General features: G+C 34.6%; 2 protein-coding genes and 1 long non-coding RNA gene across 6 annotated transcripts; 1 reads left to right on the top strand and 2 right to left on the bottom strand.

Annotated features, from left to right (window-relative positions):
• Window positions 1–2,499: 2,499 nt before the first annotated feature.
• LOC112723616 (uncharacterized) lies at window positions 2,500–10,060 on the bottom strand. Of its 2 annotated transcripts, XR_011868000.1 has the most exons (6): window positions 7,640–10,060; window positions 7,185–7,535; window positions 6,983–7,102; window positions 6,592–6,717; window positions 5,463–6,510; window positions 2,500–5,204 (listed from the first exon to the last, which is right to left on the bottom strand). It is a non-coding gene; the product is annotated as an uncharacterized lncRNA (long non-coding RNA). The 2 variants fall into 2 exon arrangements; XR_003163123.3 differs by having other exon boundaries at window positions 5,187–6,510; window positions 7,640–10,055.
• Window positions 10,061–11,524: 1,464 nt separating this feature from the next.
• On the bottom strand, window positions 11,525–13,266 carry LOC112723615 (probable WRKY transcription factor 11). 2 transcript variants are annotated; one of them, XM_072207789.1, is made up of 3 exons: window positions 12,474–13,266; window positions 11,944–12,069; window positions 11,525–11,852 (listed from the first exon to the last, which is right to left on the bottom strand). In XM_072207789.1, the coding sequence occupies exons 1-3, from the start codon at window positions 13,103–13,105 to the stop codon at window positions 11,666–11,668; spliced, it is 945 nt and encodes a 314-aa protein (XP_072063890.1). In that variant the 5' UTR covers window positions 13,106–13,266; the 3' UTR covers window positions 11,525–11,665. The 2 variants fall into 2 exon arrangements, with proteins under 2 accessions (XP_072063890.1, XP_025630832.1); XM_025775047.3 differs by having other exon boundaries at window positions 11,525–11,849; window positions 12,474–13,263.
• A 5,635-nt stretch (window positions 13,267–18,901) lies between these two features.
• On the top strand, window positions 18,902–22,055 carry LOC112723614 (auxin efflux carrier component 2). 2 transcript variants are annotated; one of them, XM_025775046.3, is made up of 5 exons: window positions 18,902–20,160; window positions 20,447–20,767; window positions 21,070–21,227; window positions 21,479–21,555; window positions 21,730–22,055. In XM_025775046.3, exons 1-5 carry the CDS (start codon window positions 18,993–18,995, stop codon window positions 21,794–21,796), a joined length of 1,791 nt encoding a protein of 596 aa, XP_025630831.1. In that variant the 5' UTR covers window positions 18,902–18,992; the 3' UTR covers window positions 21,797–22,055. The 2 variants fall into 2 exon arrangements, 1 of the variants encoding a protein (XP_025630831.1); XR_011867998.1 differs by lacking the exon at window positions 21,730–22,055 and having other exon boundaries at window positions 21,090–21,227.
• The last annotated feature ends 154 nt before the right edge of the window (window positions 22,056–22,209 follow it).

Raw genomic sequence — 22,209 nt, 5'->3', positions numbered from 1 at the left:
TTAACGCTTCCGAGTCTTCACCCTCTCTCCCTTTCCACGGCTACCGTGCATCGGTTCTCTCTTCCAAACAGCAAAGGCGCCAACCTCCTCCATCCAAGGCATCATCTCAGCGCTCCCTTCTCGGTAACCCTCAGTCCGTGCCGCCATTAGCGGTGCTACGATTGATCATGGTACAAGATGTTTCCGGTTGCGGTGCAACCTTTCACTCTTCTGCTCATCAATTGTCTCCACCCTCTCCATCAAATCATTCAAACTGTGGCTCCCTCGTCGCTTCTCCCCAGTGCATGCCGCCATTGGCCATGACATTTGTGAGCGTGGTTCAAGTTGTGTTACCGACTCGATAACATTTCCGTTCTCCCGCAAAGACCATTACACCGAGCGTTTCCTGCATAAAGAAGCTGCCGTCGCGGTGCAAAGCTTCCGAAAAAGAGCATCGTCCATGGAGTTTTCAACCCCCGAAGGCGAATCGAATAGCACATTGATCAATTCAGATGAAGGCAATGAAGAATTAAGTGTAGGTGAAGTTGTTATTCAAGAGGAGTCTAAGGTATGTTGGATAGGCTGGTCTTGCATTGTATGAAATTTTATGATAATGTGTTATGTGAATGTTTCTTATTCATGCTAATTATATGTTTTTTAAGTTGATTTATTTGGAAAAATCTGGTACAGTGATATGGTTAGTTGAGATATTAATAAAGTATGCTTGACTCCCATGTGTGTTTGCACTTTTTTTTTATATTTTTTATTGGAGCAGTTCATTATATAGTAATGATCTTAAGTTGATAAAAGTTTTTTCTGGTGTCTTTAATTGAAGGTCGACGAAATTACCGACGTCATTGTGATGAGAAAGGATGAGTTGGAATTGAGACACGAGGTTTGAATTATTCCTTATTATTTGTTACCACCATGGTAATGAACTCGTAGTTTTTATCTCGACTCGTTAACCTAATTCAGAATTGTAATTCGTTGAATCGTAAGACGGAACGTAAATGTGACTCGTAAAATATAAAAATTATGAAAAATTTGATAGCAAAAATTTATTTTACCAATAATAAAATAAATCTCAAATAAACCAAATTACCTAAAAGACTATAACTAATATTATACCATAACAAGTTAAAAGTCACAACTCATAAGTCATAACACAAATTCACAACTCAACTCAGAAATCAAAATACAAATTCACAACTCACGAATTTATACGATACCAAAATAACTTCAAATAGCCAATAAACTAACCAAACTAGTAACAATGAACAACTAATTAACTAAAGTCTAAATAAGTCATTTAATAATCTTTCTATTCTTCATTAATCATAAAATCTTCCGCATTATCATCTTCATTTTTAGGAGCAGGAGGAAGAGGTCCTTGGAGAAGTTCTTCAAACTCATCATCATCAAGATAAGAAATAGTTAAGGGATCCTTAGAAGCACCAATAACTTTATTACCATTTGCTTCATCATTCAAATCAGGATCTAAAATTAGAGCATCCAAATCTTCTTCTTCTCCATCCTCATCAACAACAAAATTTATTAAATTATGTTTAATTCCAATTACAACCATCTAAGTTCAACAACAAAGTTCAACAATTCAATTTGAACAAAAACTATTAGCATAACAAAAATTCAAGAATTGTCTTCAATGCCACAACAACAATTCAATCATTCAATTAAAAGAAATTCATCAAAAAAATTCAATAAAGAATTTTAAGTAATTCAGAACAAAATAGAGCAAAGCAAATTTTTTTCTAAAGTTCAACAACAAAGTTCAACAATCCAATTTGAACAAAAAATATTAGCATAACAAAAATTCAAGAATTGTCTTCAATGCCACAACAATAATTTAATCATTCAGTTAAAAGAAATTCAACAAATAAAATTCAATAAAGCATTTTAAGTAATCCAACAAAATAGAACAATATCTTATCACCTCTCACTTTTTATCTGTTGGTGCAACTGTGCAACGGAAGGTTTCAGATTGAGTACTCAAAGTTTTTTATGCAGTACTTTTCTTATCTATTCTTATTCTCATTGTTTTTTATTTTTCTTTCAATAAAACACAATCAATATGAATTCTGAACCTCTATCTGGGCAAAATTGCTTCTCTTTTAGTTTACAGGTTATACTATTTCTTTTTAATTCACATAGTATCCTTTACATTTCACACCTCATGTCTTTTATGTGTTGATACTTGATAGAAAACTCTATCCTAACAGCAGAATTTTTCTTAATGGAATTGCACCTTTAACAAAAAAAAAATACTAAATTGGACTTCATTCTTTAATGCAAAATAAAGATGATTGAACTATCCTTAACTAAAACATAACATAGGCATATTAAGGAAAAATGAGCCTCAACTTTCACAATAGAAGTTTCATGTTCCATATCTAAAATAAACCAACTAAACAAAAAGAAATTCAAAGATTATTTAATAGATAAAGCAAAAACAGCATACAATAATAATATCTTTAGATTACTAAATCATTAAAATTGCATATCTCAAAGAAGAAAAATCAATAAACAATACAAAAGCTATATCATATACATACAGCATACTGATATGAAATACATGCTTGCAATAAACATGAACACATAAGTTAACCTCAATTTGAAAACCTACTATAATTCACATAAAACCATATTCCAGATTGAACAATATAATCAATCTGCAATATAATTGATAAGCCAACAAAGGTAATATCAATTCAACCTGCAACATAATCAATAATAAACAAGCACAACAACAGATTGAGCATTGAAGATGATAAAAATTAAAAAAGAGCTTTTAACTTACCTGAACTACCAGTGAAGGAGAGGAGAAGAGGAGCAACAATCCAAATTCCAGAGCTAGAGAGGTAGGGCCAGAGAACCAGAGACAAAGAGGCAGAGCCAGAGAATCTCGTAAATCACAATCGCAAAGTGACGCTCACACAGCCTAGCCACCACCAGTCTGATTCGACAACAACGGTAGCAAACCTTATGGCAAGTCGGTGACACTCCAAATTGGGAATTTTGGTCACGGAAAATTCAAACTTCAGAGGGATAGAGAGATAGAGTCAGAGATTGAGAGACTTGAGAAAGGTGAAATTTTGCAATTTTTGCCATGGAGATAAACTGTAAAGTGATGAGGAAGGTTAAGAGATTAGGGAATTTACTGCTAGTCTGCTAGGGCTCCCCATCTTCCATAGTCTTCTATTCAAATTAGGCTATTGGGTTGGATTGGGCTGCAATCAGGGCCAAGAAAAGAGCTTCCTCCATCTTGAACGCAACATCGCGGCAAAATCGGCGATTTTGGCGGCTCTGCGCTTTTGCACGGCGATTCCACAAGATACAGGTGAGTTCTGGACGAGAAGCAAAATCGACATGGAGAGAAGATTCAAAAACGTGAAATCGTGCGTTTTCACGTGTTGAAACGCGATTTTAACTACCTTGGTTACCACGTTATAGTTAGTGCGTTAATGATACTTTTAATTGGTATTTGGTTTTGTGAATTGATATTACAGTTGCCGGATCAGAGCGGGAATAGTGAAGAGGAAATTTCAGTCATAGAAATGTGTTTTGATTCGTTGTCTCTGGCACATAAATTTTATGCAAATTATGCAAAGAAAGTTGGGTTCGTAACTAAAGTCAGGAACACGAATTTTAACAAGACGCGGAAGGAATCAAAGATACCCATTAATCAATCTATTCACTGCACGCGAGAAGGTTATCGGGAGTCTCGATTGAAGGCAGTAACTCGGGCAAACAGAATTACAACCATGAGATGCAGAGCAAGGATATATGTCATGATGGATAGGGAGAAGGAAAGTTGGATTGTGTCTAGATTAGAATTGAGGCATTCTCACCCTTGTTCGGCTAAGAAAGCGGTCTACTATCATGAGTAGTTGACGATGCATGCTAAGTGCGTCATTACAGATAACGACAAGGCTGGCATAAGACCCAACAACGTATCTAGCATTGGCAAACGAGGTTGGTGGGTCTTCAAACTTGGGTTTTTCCGAAAAGGATGTCAGAAATTACATCACAAGCAATCTCCAATGTGCTGATGACAATGCAGACTTTAAGGAGATGATGAATTATTTCGTTCGAATGAAAGAGATCAATCCCAACTTCTTTTATGCCATAGATGTTGACGATGCTAATAATTTCAGGTACGCACTCTTGGTAGATGCAAGGTGTAGGGTTTCGTATGAATATTATGGAGATGTGGGTCGTTTGACACCACTTACAGAAGAAACAGGTCTGTATACTTATGGGTCAATCAGAAAAGCAGTTATTTTTTTAATTTGTTTTTGGGTCTGTCATTTGTTTTTGGTATTTTTGCAGGCATGGTCTACCGTTTACATCCTTTGTCGGTGTAAACCACCATGCGAAATATACTCTTCTTGGTTGTGCTTTACTTGGGAGCAAGGAGATCCCTAGTTTTGAGTGGGTGTTCATGAAATGGGTGAGATGCGTCGGGACTGCGCCAAGGGGGATCATCACTGACCAGTGCAAGGCCATGGCCGGTGCTATTAGGAAGGTCCTACCAGATACTTTCCACCGATGGTGCATCTGGCACATACTGAAGAAGTCACAATTCAAGCTTGGAGGTTACGCTAGGTACGGAGAATTGAATGTTAAGATGAATAACATTGTGTGGAATTCTCCTTCTGCTGACTCTTCTGAAGTTGATTGGGGTGGATTCATCAAAGAATTCGACCTATGTCAGAACAGATGGCTAATAGGTCCGTTATCGTTAACTTAACTCCTGTCTATTGGTTGCATATTGCCTATTTATTCACTGTTGGTAATTCTGCCGGTTTGATTTGGTTGTTGTGTTTTTTTAGGAGTGTAGTCGATGTTTTTTTTTTACCTAGTCAGTGGATGTTCTTTTCAATACACAAACAGATGGTTTCTCTCTTAGAAAACTGGATGTTTTTTATTTGTTTTATCAGTTCTTTGGAAGCTGTCATCATATTGTGTCTAAGCGACACTCTTATGCTTTGTTTTTTTATTCGTTCAAAGGCATCAAACACCTAGAATAAGAGGCAAGAATCATACAGTTTTTAGTCATCTAGCGCAGTGACTTACCCATTTTCTCTTGGAAGCTGCTACCTTGTCAAAATATCTGGAATTGGCATTGAAGTGAGGACCCAGCCCCACATAACTCAAGGTAGGGACCTCCCTGAAAGAATCCAGGTTCCTTTTTGCAACACTGTTTCCTATTAAAACAATCATATTTAGTTTCAGTACACAAATCTTAAACACTGAAAATCCACAAAATCATTTAGACCAAAATTCCTGGGAAAATACAGTAGAAGTCATCCTTAAACCGTGATGATTTCGAGTCATTAAAGGTGAAACATATCTACTAAATGATCTGCACGGTCAATTTTAATTGGTTAGGGTCAATTTTATGAGAGATTATATTTATTAAGAACTCCATTCATTCTAGCAAAGTGTTAGTATGTTCTACTTACGTTGCTGTTGACCCAACGACGGGGTTGCAATGTGCACAGGTCTTCTCGGAGCAATACTAGATGTAGCCTTCCTTCATACAATGCCACAGCTTGCTCTTCCCCTAACGACACATTGACAGCCCATTGTCGCACTCGATCTTCATCACCCTCGTCGAGCTTTCGCCCTTTTAGTAACGGATGCACCTTTATAAGAGTACACTGGGTATGGTTCTTTTCCATCTGAGTCATTCCAGGTGAAATCCGGTGGCTCAGTGGACTAAGTGTCCTGCAAGATGGAGTGGTTGGCATCACGGTCTACAGGGGCTCTGTGTATTGAAGTTGCTCAAGGTATTCTCATATTCTTTTGCTCTCCAGGTTTCGCATTGACAAGAAATCAGGATTACTGCATCAAAATCAACCAATGTTAGAGAAAAGTAAATTTTGTATGCGTACATTTCCTAATTCCCTAACGTGCAAAATAGACCCAAAAAAAGAGTTTTGCATAGAAAATTTGCCCGTCAAATTCCCATTCTTGATGTTGTACTAGTGTTATGGAGAGTGTGCCTGCATCGGGAACCCTGGAGTCAGTTGTTTCATGAGGTGTGTTTTCCTGATTGAGGTTGCCGTCGGGGGTCTCCAAACTTCTTTTTTGTTAGTCAACTCCCTGGTGAAACAATCGGCTCCTCTTCTTAGCAAGAGGCTCATTGTCCTCATCATCATCTGGGCTCATTGGGAGATCTTTTTCTTCAGATGATTTTGAGTCGGACCTATGTGGTCGGTCCTTTTTAACCCCCTATTTTCTTGGTAGCTGATCTGCTTATTTGTTTTATGCACATCGAATATATTACTTAAAGAAACATCCAATCATATTGAAATCAACCTTCTGAAAATACTTAAGCTAGTCCAGAGTTTAATCCATACACAACCATAAACGTATACTCATTTTCAGGCTAGTTTTCGATCTCTCTGCCCGCCGTGAGCATTTTCTAGTTGGAGGTGGATTTGTTGTGCTTCCAGTTGGTCATCTTTCCATTGCTTCCTGCTCGCTCTTTCTATCGACGGAGCTTCCCTATTTGTAGAAATAGCGTGAATCAAATTAACAATAATGAAGTCAATTTATTAACATGCTAAGTCGTAAATATGTGCTTACCCCTGGCGCAACCGAAGCTTTTCATCCATGCTTTTGTTGTGTTTTTTTTTTTGCTTTTCTCTTTTTAGCTTGAGGTGATCGGCCTTCTACGTCTTTACTTTTTCCCTTTCTAGTCAAGAGGCATCCCTGATTTAAGAAATGAAAAGAATCATGGATCAAAATCAAACGCCCAAGTATCACCAACAAAAAAATCCGAAACACAAAAAAAAAAAAAACCATTCAAATCTTAAAAAAAACGAAGTCATCCCCAACTACCTAACACATCTAAAATCGAAAAACATATGTAAAAACAACCATTTAGCAAAGAAAAGAAACATCATGATGCCTCTCAGAAGCAGCATCCACTGACATACTGGCATAAAGTATCCGATTTCTAGAAAGAAATGAGTACCTCGGAAATAACATATTGCGCCTTATTTTCTAGACTTTCCGAGATCCACGCAGCAAGCCATGACTCATGCTCATGACAGTTGTCAAGCTGACCATATTACAACTGCTGAAAATAGAGAACCTGGACAGAAGAAGGGGACAAGTTATGCTCTATAACAAAAATGACATGCTCAATTTACTAATAGTCATTGAATGCATCCTACCAGCATGACGAATATGTTGCCCTCACAAGTTTTGTTCCTTTTGAGCTTATACTTCTCGGCTGTCGTGTCGAACCACTTTAGAGTTTGCAACGGCCAGTTGAATCTTCTGGGATCAGAATATCCAAGACGGGGTAAATGTGCCATGGCGAAATTATCTGTTGTGTTGTAGGGCACAGGAACATTTTCATTACCACCAGTAGGAAATATCTCCTAAACTCCATCCCATCTGATTTCTTGCCATAGGACAGCTATAAACCAAATCCCGGAGTTCATTTGTTATCCATCTATGGAACCTCTTTTTGATGGCCACGTGGGCCGGATTTTTGTCATCCAGGGTTGGAAATGGATCGCCTACAACATGTCGATGCATTAGTGCAAGGTAAAATATATACACCCAATGATATTTACACGAATATGCCTGTGGCACATTAAGTAATTCAGAGAGCGGAACTTACCACGAAATTCCGCCCGATTAACGGCATTGAGGCGGATGTTCCCAACGTCGAGTATAAAAGTTCTTGTCTTAACTTCATACGATTCGGCCAGGTGAACTATGATGGCCTGCTTCACAGACCAATTCGGAACAAGCCCCAAGAATCCGAATCCGATTTCATCAATCTCCGCAAGCTTCTCAATGGCGTTGTTTTTAGTTAGCTTGCTCATCATGTCATGAATGTAGCTGGGCGAGTATCGCGACTCTAATACTTTTTGTCAATGGCAACAGTAGCTGTAAGTCACAAATAGGATCATGTGGAATGACATGTCGATAACGGTAAATATCATTTTATCTTTTTTCCCATCTTGATTGGCTTTTCGGCAACACAACCCTGGTGCTTGTTCACAAGAAATAGTTACATAACACCATGCCCAAATCCTTTAATAAAACCTGTAGATGAAATCAGAAGCAACATCCAACAAGTCCTTAATTATACACTGTTATTGCTGCTATATAAAACCCCAATCAAATAATAGCATATACACCCAAATCAGAAGCAACATCTAACAATTCCTTAATCATACCCAAATCAGATGCAACATTCAATAAGTCTAATCTATGGTGCCCAAACCCCTATATCAATTAATACCAATTATTCAACACTAACCAAGTATCGTTCGTTATTGTCTATAATACCCATCAAAAACAAAAAGAAGAAAGATTAAAGATAATGGTCTAATGGATTATATTTATTATGCGTAAATTCTACAAGATTTGTCATGCCCATCTTTCTTATTTGTTATTTTATGTTTTTCCCATAATATTTGTTATTTTCGTTTTTCTATGCACAATGTTAAAACTCAACTTTATTTTATTCTTTTTTTTTTAATTTTATGTCCATATGTTATCAAAACTTTATAGTACCAGGTCTTAACTTACTATATAGGATATTAAAGCTATCACTCTGTCATTTCAAATAGTCCCATATTTATTCCTAAAAAAATAAAATAAATTCGAGTGAATGAAATTTGTCTTCAACTTGTTCACAAGCAATTCTAAGTGAAATGAGATTAATTGGGGTCTAAAGTTGGCTAACAAGTCCGATACTATAAACTAAACTAGCCATACAAACATGAATTCATGTAGTGGGAAAAACATGTTAACAATTTAGTTCAAGTTTAAATAGTGAACATATAGCTTATTTCTTAAATCAGTATGAAATTGCTGTGCACATCAAAGACACAATCCTATTAAACTATATTTTGAAGCAAATAATAATAAAGGAAAAAAAATATGCAAACCAAGTTCAATCCTTAAGCAGGTGAGAGAACACTACATCATAAAGCATAATAGAAAATCAACTTTTGTCTCCCGAGAATCAAATTCAGTTAATGTATACATTCAATAGTTCCCACCTAAAGAATGCAAATATAATAGAAAAGATCATCTAGCAAAATGAAAACATGATTTGTGCATGACATTTGTTATAAAAATCCACATGTTCTTAGCCTCAAAGCTATGTGTTAGAAGGTAGAAACTGGATGTCAAAGCTGCTTGAGTAGGCTTCCAATACAACTTCCTGGTTCATATAAAAACACAAAAATTCACAAAAAACAGTTATAAAACACCATGCCCAAATCCTTTTGATAAAACCTACAGATAAAATCAGAAGCAACATCTAACAATTCTCTAATTATACCCAAATCAAAGGCAACATCCAATAAGTATCATCCACTAAAATCCTACATCAATCAACACCAATTATTAAACATTAACCAATTAGTTCTATCAAGCGAGGTTTCGAGGCTTGAGCAAGGGACGTCCTACTGCGTTTGTCAGAGCAGAACATGGAGGCTTTAATGGCGCTGCCAATAGCGACACACTCTTGGTGAGAAGGAGAACCCCCTTGTTCCTTGCACCTGGGTGGCACGACGTCGCTACGGTAGAGATGGACGAAACTCCGATTAGCGCACCAGTTAGCACGTTGACGGGATGGAAGCGTTGCGACGTTCTGGAGCGAGCTTTGGAGGTCGGCTGTTGTCCGCACGTGGTGGACGGAGGCGTTGCGTCTGTTGACGGCGGAGAAAACGTCACGCGATGAACCTGGTAGTGTGACACTACGCGCCGTGGATGGTTTTGGAGTTCTGCTATGGTGAAACGGTGAAAAGAGATGAAAGGGTTTAGTTAGGGTTAATTTTATTTACTTGGGTGAATTTTGGATGTTGTTGAGGTGAAGTTGGTTTCGGAGTCCCAATCCAATAGGAGTTGACAAAATTTTGGTTGGATCCCTCTTAATTTCCTAGCATTATTGTTACATAATAACCTTCATGGAGTTGCTATTTGTCCAAAAATATTCAGAAGAAAATAAAAAAATCATATTAATATAATCTAAAATTATTTTATTTTGTATTCTTTAATTATTATTTACTTGCTTTATTTTATATTTTTTTTAATTATTATTGAAATAATTAGATAATATGTTAAACATAATAAATATATAATTAAAAATATTACATGTATAAAATAATAAATATTAAATTAAATAAAATACTTTTGATTATTATCTCTCTAATATTATGCTAGTTGTCAATTTCATCACCTACTCCATGGTCACCTAGAAAGTATGTTGTTCACCTTCTAGATTGAAGTAATCTTTCTATATTTTGATCAATTCTCGTAAGCGTATGCAATATTAAGGGTTGTGTAGAATTCAAAGAATTGCTCATGATAATTTGAAGTTTCTAAATGGGGCCATATGAGAAATCATTTGACCTAACTGTGATTGCGAACTTGAGACTAGGAAGTGTGACCATGCATGAGCGCCATGTGAATTGTGTTTCACATTAGCTTCATTGTCCTGATTCATGCACTATATTTGACTTCTCCAGCTAATACTGGTCAAATACAAAATCCAACAAAATTAGGCAAAGTGACGACTGATGAGGATTATTCCATTATTCATTATTATTGTCTAATTCATGTGAGTACCTTTGAAACTAAGAGGGAATAATAATTATTTAAGTATGGTGGGATATTGAAATTTACGAAAGCATATAATACAGGAGGAGTATGTAAGATTAAAGCCAGAGGACTCTTTTTTTATATTAAGAAATGAATTCCTTCCACTAATCCACTTGGTGGAGACACTTTAATTTAATCTAAGGCATATTGATATTAGTCACAATGGTGAGAAGATTTGAATTAGCTGGCGTGAGACCCGTATTTTTACTTGTCCCACTTCATACATAAAAGTTATTCCAATTCTCCATTTGTTCAACCCGACCATTGACTTTTTTTTTTTTTTGCCACCCACACTGTTTGTTTTCAATCCTACCTACTAGGGGTGTAAGTTACGGAACCGAATCGAAATTTATCGTAAAATCGAACCAAACTTACAACAACTAAATAAAAAATCGAAAAAATCGATTTTTTTAGTTTTTTTTGAATTAAATCAATTGGTTCGGTTCGGTTTTTGGTTGGTTCGACAGAAATCGAATCGAACCGAACCAAATTGAAAAAGTGGCTTAGTAATGCATTGAAATAAAAATTTTAGACTTAACAAATATGTTTGTTTTATGTTTAGTTATTGGAATGAATTGAAATTGTGTTGAATTTGAATGTAATATAATATTATTTCAGTTTATTAATTGTTTTGAATATCATTTTACTAAGATTAATTTTCTATTAGTTAAGATTTAAAAATAAAAAAAACCGATCAAACCAAACCATTTTTGATTCGATTAGATTCAGTTCGATTATTGCAGAAACAATAAACCGATTAATTGATACTCTATAAAAACCGAACCGATAACACCCTACTACCTACATCCTATGGATATGAGGAATTACATTAGATATCCCAATAATATAAAATCACAAGAATAATCTCATCAAAGAAGGAATGTCAAAAAAAGAGAAAACTTGTATTTCATACTATTTGGTGTCAAATTTACATCAAGTTGTAGACGAGCGTTTGTTTGGCGTCCACAAAAGTGACAAGAAAGGCAAAAGTTGACTTTGCCTCGGATATTTTGAAAGGTGAATTTCAGGTGGCAGGCGTGAGTGCCGTTGATGAAAGATGCTGAGGGGAAAATCCAACGGGTTGTGGTTGTGTTTGGGTGTGGCGGTGGTCACCCTCGTAAGTAACGATGAGCGTGTTGGGGTCGTCTTGTGCTCTCTCCACGTGCTTCCTGGCTGGACACCCTCTCACGCTACTGCACCTGTAGTAACTACTGCCACCATCCAACATTAAAACTAAATTAACATCCACACCTTTTAAAATAATCATAATTCATTTTCCTAATTAACAGAATAAAATAATACCGAGGGTAGGGTGATCCCTTGATAGGTTTTTGACCGTATTTCCTCCACGAGTATTCGTCGGTTGGGATATCTGCAATCCTTGAGCTTATTGCCGCCATTCGAACCACTCGTTTCACACGGGTTTTCCTGTAAAATGATATAATTTTATTATCCAATTTAATTTTATTATTTAAATTTAGGTAATTTTAAGAGTAGTTAGATAAAAATTTAGTTACGAAGTTGATACTTCAAAGTCGATAGATAAAAATTTAGTCAAATTAGTTAAATCATTTTATAGCTTTCAAATATCAACTTCACGTGAAGTCGACTAAACCTACGTTTTTACTTTAAATTTAAGAAAATGTCTAGGAGACCAGCAACTTTATTGAATTCTGGTCAATATATAACCAACAAAAAAAGGTGAACATTTAGATAAAATCTCACATCATTAAAATCATCATTGATAATTATTTGATGGATATAAATCACAACAATTGCTGACCCTAACAGAACACTTCTTAGTCGAAGAAAACAAGTCATTAATTAATTACCTTCTCTTGGAGCAATGACACTGGGAGGAGGAGGATGTGGCTTTTCCCGAGGAAAGGGTGGCGTCGTGACACCTTTTACGGTGAGATGAGGAGAGAGGAGGCTTCCCAGCGGCGATGATGAAAGGACCTATCTTACCGTCGGAGACGCTGCCATCTCCGGTGATGGTGGACATGAAGGAGGAGGTGGTGGTGGACATGGGAGGAGAAAGCGATGTGCTACATGATGTATTTGGATTATTATTATTATTCTTAGACTTTGAGTGGTTATTTGGATTATTAATTGATGGCTGGTTGACCTGAACGGGCTTAGCAAAATCTAGAGTCAAACCCTGAGGAGGAGGAGGTGGCACTACGACTTTTGATTGGTCAAGCTGAGGTTGAGATTGAGAAGGTGCGCGACGGAAGCGAGCATGACCGGTGCGATTCAACAAGTTAATAACCTGTTTGAACTTTGAAACTGTGAAGTCGGTGATTTCTGTGCAGTCACGGTTATTGAGATCGATGCGGTAGTGATTATCGTGAGAAGAAGAAGAAGAAGAAGAAGGGGATTGTGAAGAGAGAAGTCGGATGAGATGCTCCATGCTCTTCAAACCAGCGGAAGCAGCTTCTTGTATGGCAATCTGTGACTCCATCTTGGGTTGTGGTGAAGAGAGGGAAAGAGGAAGGAGAGCTTGTTATAAAAGAGATTGGGGGTTGGGAAAGTCAAACAAGTCTCTTCAATCCAACGGTCCAGATTCATTAATACTTCGTGGTGGGTCCTCCCCACTTGTTCCTACGAAACTGCTAAACAATCATAATTCATATCTTCCTTTAACTAACTAATTAATACCTCATTTCTTAAGTTTTTTTCTAACCCCAAAATGGTCAACGCACTTTCACGTACTCCTTTTTCAACACGCTAATCAATTAATACCTTGCTGTATTTTCTTAATTTTTTGCAAAGTTAATTTACGGTAATAGGTAAAATAAATTTAAGACTCCTATTCAACATAGCATATATATAGTAGTTTAAATATATATAAAAAATAGAGACGTTTGTGATACGGTTTTGACTTTGGTGCGCTTTAATAATAATTAGAAAAGGAAAGGAAAACTAATGCGAATTTGTTGGTGAACAGGAGACTCTGCATAAATCACATCAACGATGTATAATATTTGCTACTGAAATAACTTTTCAAGTCTTTAAAAAGCAAGTTGTTACTTTTAAATTAAGTGAGGGGTTATTTTCTTATCGGCCATGATGGAAAAGCTTTGTTATTCCACACTGTATAGTACTATAGTCCACTAACAAAATATATAAAATTAGTGGAGTGGCCTCCTCGGATGTTTCTCCCTTTATCTTTTTTCCTTTTGTCATTTTGCCTATCGTTGACTATATCTCTACTTATTAAAGCAGCAACTAGCAAATAATGGAGCTTTAATTTTGAATTAATTTTTTTTCATAGCTAGCTTGGATTCCCAATACAATGAGAAAAGTAAAATATAGATTTAATTATTTTATTTATCTTTATAATTTTATTAAATTTATAATTATATTTTTATAATTTTTTAATTAAATTTTTATATTGTTTCTAATTTTTAATGTAAAAAATATTAAAATTAATTAAATGTTTTTTTATAAATTAAATATATTTATAATTAAAATTTTAATTAGATCTTTGAACATATATTTTTTTTAAAAAGTTCATTTTAATATTTTTAATAAAAAATATTTAATTATTAAATTAAAAATAATATAAAAATCTAATATATATATATATATATATATATATATATATATATATATATATAATTTAATTATAAGTTTATAAAATGATAGAAGTTATAGACTAATTAAATTTAAATTATATAATATTAATAAAGATGAAACAACATAATCAAGAGTACACAACTTGAATCTTTTTGTTAGGTCAATGTCTAATTTGTGCAGCCATCACATAGAGGAAGAGAAACGTTATGATGGCATGTCAACCAAAATACAATGTTCTGATTTTTTTGTCACTTCAATTCAACCATATGGGAATAAAATAGGAGGAGGAGTAGCACTTCTTGCTATTTTGAATAAATTGTAAATTGAAATGAAATCGTATAAAGTAACACCCATTTGATTTGATTTGGATCAAGAGCCGATGATAAGAATTTATTCTATGATAATAATAATGATAATAATATGCTTTTCATGATGCGCCAGATGTTTAATATTCCAATTTGATTTAATTGAAACCTTAAAGCCCATAGTGAGTTGATGAATAAGGACGATCAAGCACCGTTGGATTAGTCCAATGGGCGAGATGCATGTGGTGGTGGTTGACCTAAGATTTGTACGACATTTATTTAAATAAAGAGAAGCACATGAGTGCGCGTCAACCAAATTGGAGTATGTGTATATGTTTTTATTTCGAAGCACGTGGAGCTTGGGAAGGGGTCACTATTCAAACAATAAATACGGTTGCCAAACACATTATTATTATTAGAAATTCTTCTTTAATTTGCACTATCTCTAAGTAAACTCAAACCAATTGATATTTAGGTACGAAAGTGGTCCAGGGAAACAAATTGTTGGTGAGCAACGTAACCTTGTAGACGAAGAACCTGCAGGTGCCGTGAAGTTTGAATCTTCCGTGAAAAACTATATAAGTGGGATTCTCTTCAATAGTCAATAATGTTGTAACTCGTAAATGCATGCAATTTCCTTTTCCAATTCTTTCATGCCTTTAGCTAAAGATTCAGAGAAAATTAATTTTATATAAAGTTAACAGTTGAGAGTCGATAAATAATTTAATAAATTTGACTAAATTAACCTATGATTATTACGACCAACGGCCATTTCAGCTACACCTATTGAAGAAGAAATTTCAATGTATAATGACTTGAACGAGTCCCACTACTTTAATTCCTATTTTCCATTTTAATATTGAACCTATGTCCGACAAGACTCAAAGCGTTTATTTTGAAATACTAAGACATAGATTTAGTATCATGTTTATTGATTCAAAGACTGGTATTAAAATTTATGTCTCTTTCAGTATTTCAGTACTTTCAAAAAGTAGAGACATAGAAGACTAAAATTTTTAGAGATGGAGACTAAAACTTTAATAATATTTTATACATAAAATACCTTCATTTCAATTAATTAATTTCAATGTTATCCTTTGTACAAATTAAATTAGAATTTCATTATTGTTTGCACCAAATAGAATATTGAAATTTATTATAATTTCAGTCTCTTAGTCTCTGTCTCTCAGTCGCAATCTTTTCGTCTCTGTCTCTTCACCAAACGCTACCAAATTTATTTATGTGGACTACAACGAAAATACATGTCACTTTGAAACAGGGAGATGGGAACTAGCTAGATAAGCTATTTTCTCTCCTGTTTCTTATATCAATCCAACCATCATGATATGACCCAACAAATTTATATAAAAGCTCGAGTAAAGTTTTAAGAAGTGTTTATGAGTTGGGATTCGCTAATGAAAAAAAGAAAATGCATAATGAATACAGAAGAAAAGAATCGTGATGTGCAAGTGTTTTCAGTATGTTAATATGAGAAAATTGTAAGAAACATTCTGTTTTTGGTCAATTGAAAATATAGATTTAGTTAACCTTAAATATCATGGACCAAGATGTACTTCGTTGCAAAAAGCTTTTATTGTATTGGGCTGTTATCTGTTGAGCCTTCCCACCCAGAAAACGAAATCCAAAGATAAGGCCTAAAGTATAAAGCTAACATTGAGTACCCAGGAAAAGAAAACGAGAGGGACAATCATTGTTTTTTGTCATAAGAGAGAGGTAGCTTAATAACTTGGAAAACTCTTTTGGGCTTTTGCCCCGTTTATATACCCAAATAAAAAGGAATCCGTTCTAGCATGACTATGTTATAGTGACTACGGTGCTATGAAGTATGGGCACTTTACTGAATTGTTGTGTCTACGTGTCGGACACATTTCAAATGCGATATCATTTGACACGCATGTCTGTTGTATCCAACCGTATTTTAATAAAAAATAAAAAATAAAAAATATTTTTTCGGACGGATCTAAACACACCTAAATACCATCACGTGTCAATGTGGCCAGTCTTATTCTTAACATATATTCTTAAAATAAATTTAAATATAGTATATATTATTATTTATTAAAATAAAAATTATTTTAAATACTTGATATAATTAAAATAAGACATTAAAAATAATTAAAAACATTAATTTATATTTTAATATCAATAAAATATCAACATATCATTATAATTTATCTAAAAAATACTTTATATTTTATATGTATGCGTGTCCCAGTGTCATGTAAGATTTTAAAATTCACGTGTCATATCCTGTTCTGTATCTGTGTCAGTATCTGTGCATCATAACTACGATGACTATGGTATTTCAAACAATATTGCTAAAGTTAAAGTAACATTTTTTTATTATTAAACAATATTTTTTTAAAAATATTACTTAAAAAAATATTATCGAAATATAAAAAAATATGACTTTAATTTTAATAATACTTGCATAATGACCATATAGCATAGTCATATACTAGAATCCACTAATAAAAAAATTCAAAAAATAATTAATTTGGATTGGTATAGTGGTTAACTCACTAATTTGCTTAAATAATGATCGGAGGTTCGAATCCTGCGTTGTTCATATAGTATTGTCTAATAACAAATACTTAAACGACAAATTAGAGATATTGTAAAAATGATGGATGTATTAGAAAGTCAATAATACTAGCTAAATAGATAATTAAAGCTTATACATTCTATATGATACGGAAATAATAGATAAACATAAAGACAAGAATTCAAACTGAATAAAAAAATACATTAAAATTGAAATAGGAACAAAAATGATAGATTGAAATTGAGTACAAAGAGAATCACTTTACTTTCTACCCAATTTCTTGACGCAACAAGAAAGGGACTCCTCAACCTAACTTGTCAACGCCATAGTTTGGAAATTGAATCGAAGGGACTCCTCAACCTTCTATTCAATTCCCCGAAGTAACAAGAGAGGGACTCCTCAACCTCAATTGTCCACACCATGGTTTCATCACGAAACCAAAAAGGGTTTTTGAAACCTCTAAAAATTCTATGCTACGACTACAATAGCTAAGGAGGTATTTATAATCTCTTATTAGGTTAAAACAAAGAAAACCCTAAAACCCATAAACATAAGGCCCAATCTAGTAATTAAATAAACAAAATCAAAATACATTAAATAAAATATTCTAAAAATGTAAACTAAAATATCTTCTAAATAACTCTTGAACTCTTCATATCACGAACATTTGAAGCACGTATCACTATAGATAAGAGAATTGTTTAAAAAATGGATAATAGCAAGATTAAGTGTCATGATATATTGGATTATAATAAATTAATAATCAATATATTGTCCGATAGAATAGTAATAAACAATAATGCTAAAGAATCAGTATATTTTATAATTTATATTTATTACTTAATTATTATTAATATTTTTAATAATGTGAGATTATATTTAATAATGTAAGATTATACGCTATTTTTTTGATAGTTAAATATTAGTTAAATTTTAATAAAAATATTAGTCTCTAAGACTTTCTCTAGTAATAAATATTTATTCTTCTTCAGTCTTAGCAAGTGTGTTGAGCCTTATTTTTTTAATTAAAAATGCTAAGGTAATTTACTAATTTACATATATGAAACATTTGCAACTCAATATCATGTAAGTATGTTTTTATTTTATTAGACCAATTCTAAAATTTATTATTTACATTGTTTACGAAAGTCATTGTCTATCTAGTAAAATCGGACCGAAATATCTTAAAAGAAATTTAACTGCAAATTTATCATCAATTTTATTATGTAAATCATGGAATTTGGTCATAATTTATGTTTGTTCATAAAACCTAAAGGAAACCAACAATGCAAGTTAGTATGGAGGACAACAACACTAAATCAAAATAAGAGTGAAACATATATTATTACTAAATTGTGAACTAATGGTTAAAAAAAAAATGATTACCCAAAGAAATGAACAACAGATGGACGATCTGCGTATGGTGTTGTTTTGTTTTTGAGAAGTAAAAGAAAGTTAGATGAGCAATTATTGGAAGAGAGCACGTCATAAACTAGTTTTCATACATAAGCTAAGGCTAAGAGAGAGTAAAACTATTGTTTACATTAAAATAATATGATTCCCTTGGGAAGAAGATCTTTGCTGCAAGCGCAGATCACTGAATACTGCCCAATTCACATGTGCATGAACCACTACAATGCCGCCGAGTTAGTAGCATTTAGCTTCTTTATACTATACTGCTACCACTTCATGGAAATTCCAACCCTTTTATTATTATTATTATTTAAATCCTCCACTTGTTTGGTTTATGTTTATATCATGTCATAATAAATAAATAAATAATTTTAAAAAGTAAAATTTGAAAGTATGTATCTATCTATAAGAGAGGCCTAAGAATAAAGATTTCAACCTCTTTATTCATGAAACTTGTTTTCGCACCTTAATTAATAATTTTCAGCATGATCACGGGTAAGGATATCTACGATGTGTTTGCAGCCATTGTGCCACTGTATGTGGCTATGATCTTAGCATATGGTTCAGTTCGGTGGTGGAAGATCTTCACGCCGGACCAATGCTCCGGGATTAACCGCTTCGTTGCGGTGTTTGCAGTTCCACTCCTCTCTTTCCACTTCATCTCCTCCAATGACCCTTACGCCATGAACTACCACTTCATAGCAGCTGATTCTCTTCAGAAGCTTGTGATCTTGGCTGCGCTTTTTCTATGGAACACCTTCACAAAACACGGTAGCTTGGATTGGACCATCACCCTCTTCTCACTCTCCACTCTCCCAAACACACTCGTCATGGGAATCCCTCTCCTCAAAGCCATGTACGGCGACTTCTCCGGCAGCCTCATGGTCCAAATCGTTGTGTTGCAGAGCGTTATATGGTACACTCTCATGCTCTTCATGTTCGAATACAGAGGTGCTAAGCTTCTTATCTCCGAGCAGTTCCCGGAGACTGCAGGCTCCATCACCTCCTTCAGGGTTGACTCCGATGTGGTGTCGCTCAACGGCAGGGATCCACTGCAAGCGGATGCAGAGATTGGTGAAGATGGAAAGCTTCATGTCGTGGTGAAGAGATCAGGTGCTTCCTCCATGATATCTTCCTTCAACAAGTCTCATTTAACTTCCATGACTCCTCGAGCTTCCAATCTCACCGGTGTTGAGATCTATTCCGTTCAATCATCCAGGGAACCAACACCCAGAGCTTCCAGTTTCAATCAAACGGACTTCTTCGCCATGTTTAATGCAAGCAAAGCACCCAGTCCCAAACACGGTTACACCAATGGCGACTCCAAAGGAGCGACGCCGAGGACATCGAATTTCGAAGAAGAGATGATGATGAAGATGCATAATAAGAAAAGAGGAGCGAGAAGCATGAGTGGCGAACTGTTCAACTCTTCTTATCCGCCTCCGAACCCTATGTTTTCAGGATCTACAAGCGGCTTAAAGAAGAAAGATAGCGGCAGCGGAACTACTCCTCCTAACAACAAGGAGTTGCACATGTTTGTATGGAGTTCAAGCGCTTCCCCAGTCTCTGAGGGGAATCTCAGACAAGCTGTTCATAGTGCTGCATCTACGGATTTTGATAAGGCGGTTACACCAGAGACTCTTGCCTCCAAAGGTAATAATTAAGAATCGTTGAATAATTTGATAAGTTTGACTAAATTATTATCTAACAGTTCTCAGCTATCAACTTCACATTAAGTTAACTGCACCTTATTTTCTATCAATAACTAACTGGTGAAAACTTAGGTGCAGTCGTCGATTTAACGTGAAGTTAATAGTTGAGAATCGTTAGATGAAAATTAAATCAAATCATCTCACGGTTCTCAGTTATCAACTTTACGTAAAGTTTAGATTTTTGAGAGAGTAGAGAGTGTAATACATGTGTGCATGGATGCATGCAGCTGTGCAGGAGTTGATTGAGAACATGAGTCCAGCACGTAGAGAGGCGGAGATTGAGGAAGGAGGAGGGAAGAAGGTGGTGGAGATGGAAGAAGGAGATGCAAAGAAGAAGCAACACATGCCGCCGGCTAGTGTGATGACAAGGCTCATCCTCATCATGGTTTGGAGGAAACTCATTAGAAATCCAAATACTTATTCAAGCCTTTTGGGACTCACATGGTCTCTCATATCATTTAGATTTCACATAGAAATGCCGAGTATTGTAAAAGGATCCATATCTATACTTTCTGATGCAGGTCTTGGAATGGCCATGTTCAGTCTAGGTACTTGTCTTTAATTTGTCTCTTGCTCAAACCATTTAATTAATTTCTTTGTGTATTGTATGTTTTTGTTTAAGGTAGCTACTCCAATGAAGATTTAATGATTATCATCATGTGAAGATACATCATTTTGATCATTGGATGATAGATTGTAGGGCTTGATTTTATTTGAAGTAAAAGTGTTATCTTTATTTAAAGTGTTGCTAAATAAATAAGTTATACTTTTTAAACAAGGATCATCATGAAAAGATGTTTTTGGCATCTTCATGAGAGTAGTTGCCTTTGTTTAATGGTTTAATTTTCAGGTCTGTTCATGGCATTGCAGCCGAAGATAATTGCATGTGGAAAATCTGTTGCCGCGTTTTCTATGGCAGTTAGGTTCTTGACAGGTCCAGCTGTGATTGCTGCTACCTCCATTGGCATTGGTATTCGAGGAGTTCTACTGCATGTTGCAATTGTTCAGGTCAATGCATGCAATTACCTAATAATAATAATAATAATATGGTGGAAACTTAGGTGCAATTAACTTCACGTGAAGTTGATAACTGAGAGCCACATGAGATGATTTGACTGATTTGACTAAAGTTTCATCTAATGATTCTCAGCTATCAACTTCATTCAACTTCACATGAAGTCGACTGCACCTGAGTTTTCACCTAATAATATATATACTTGTTAATGAAATTATTATTAACTAAACCATTGATTCATCAGGCTGCACTTCCCCAGGGTATTGTTCCCTTTGTGTTCGCCAAAGAATACAATCTCCACGCGGATATCCTCAGCACTGCGTAAGTCGTATTTATTTTTTGGTAGAAACTCAGGTGCAGTCAATTTAGTCAAATCAGTTAAATTATTTAACAGTTTTTAGTTATTAATATCACGTGAAGTTGATTATATTTGAGTTTTTTTTAGTTAATTAATAATGTGATTATATTAATTAAGACTTAAGAATATATGTGCAGGGTTATATTTGGAATGCTGGTAGCATTGCCCATAACAATTCTTTACTACGTGCTCCTTGGACTCTAATCAGAATCTATCTACTTATTATCTTGGAAGAAACTAAACAAGTGTGTGATGCTGTACAAGATATAATATATAGTAGTATAGTACTATTGATTCATATCAAAGTTTTGATTTTATTTGTTGCAAAAATTTCTAGCTATTATAGATCAGTCTTAATTAGAGATGTTCACATTTTTATTTTGAATTTTGATAACACCAATATCAATGTAGCAAATGGTATCATGCAATTTAATATAAGAATTTTACTTGGCTAGCTGATTAACGGTAGCACTGGTCAAGACTCAAGAGAATGGCCTCATTCTAAGTATTGAAATTAATTAAAAGCCTGAACTCATGGCACGAAAACTCGTCATTAGCAGTAAGCTCTACATTTTATACTAATATTAATCTTCACAATATTAAAATATACTCATTGA

Source organism: Arachis hypogaea, chromosome 11, assembly GCF_003086295.3.
Source record: "Arachis hypogaea cultivar Tifrunner chromosome 11, arahy.Tifrunner.gnm2.J5K5, whole genome shotgun sequence".
In the NCBI taxonomy this organism is placed as follows: Eukaryota; Viridiplantae; Streptophyta; class Magnoliopsida; order Fabales; family Fabaceae; genus Arachis; species Arachis hypogaea.
Note: the sequence above shows the minus strand (reverse complement) of the source record. Positions and strands in the feature narration are given on the sequence as shown.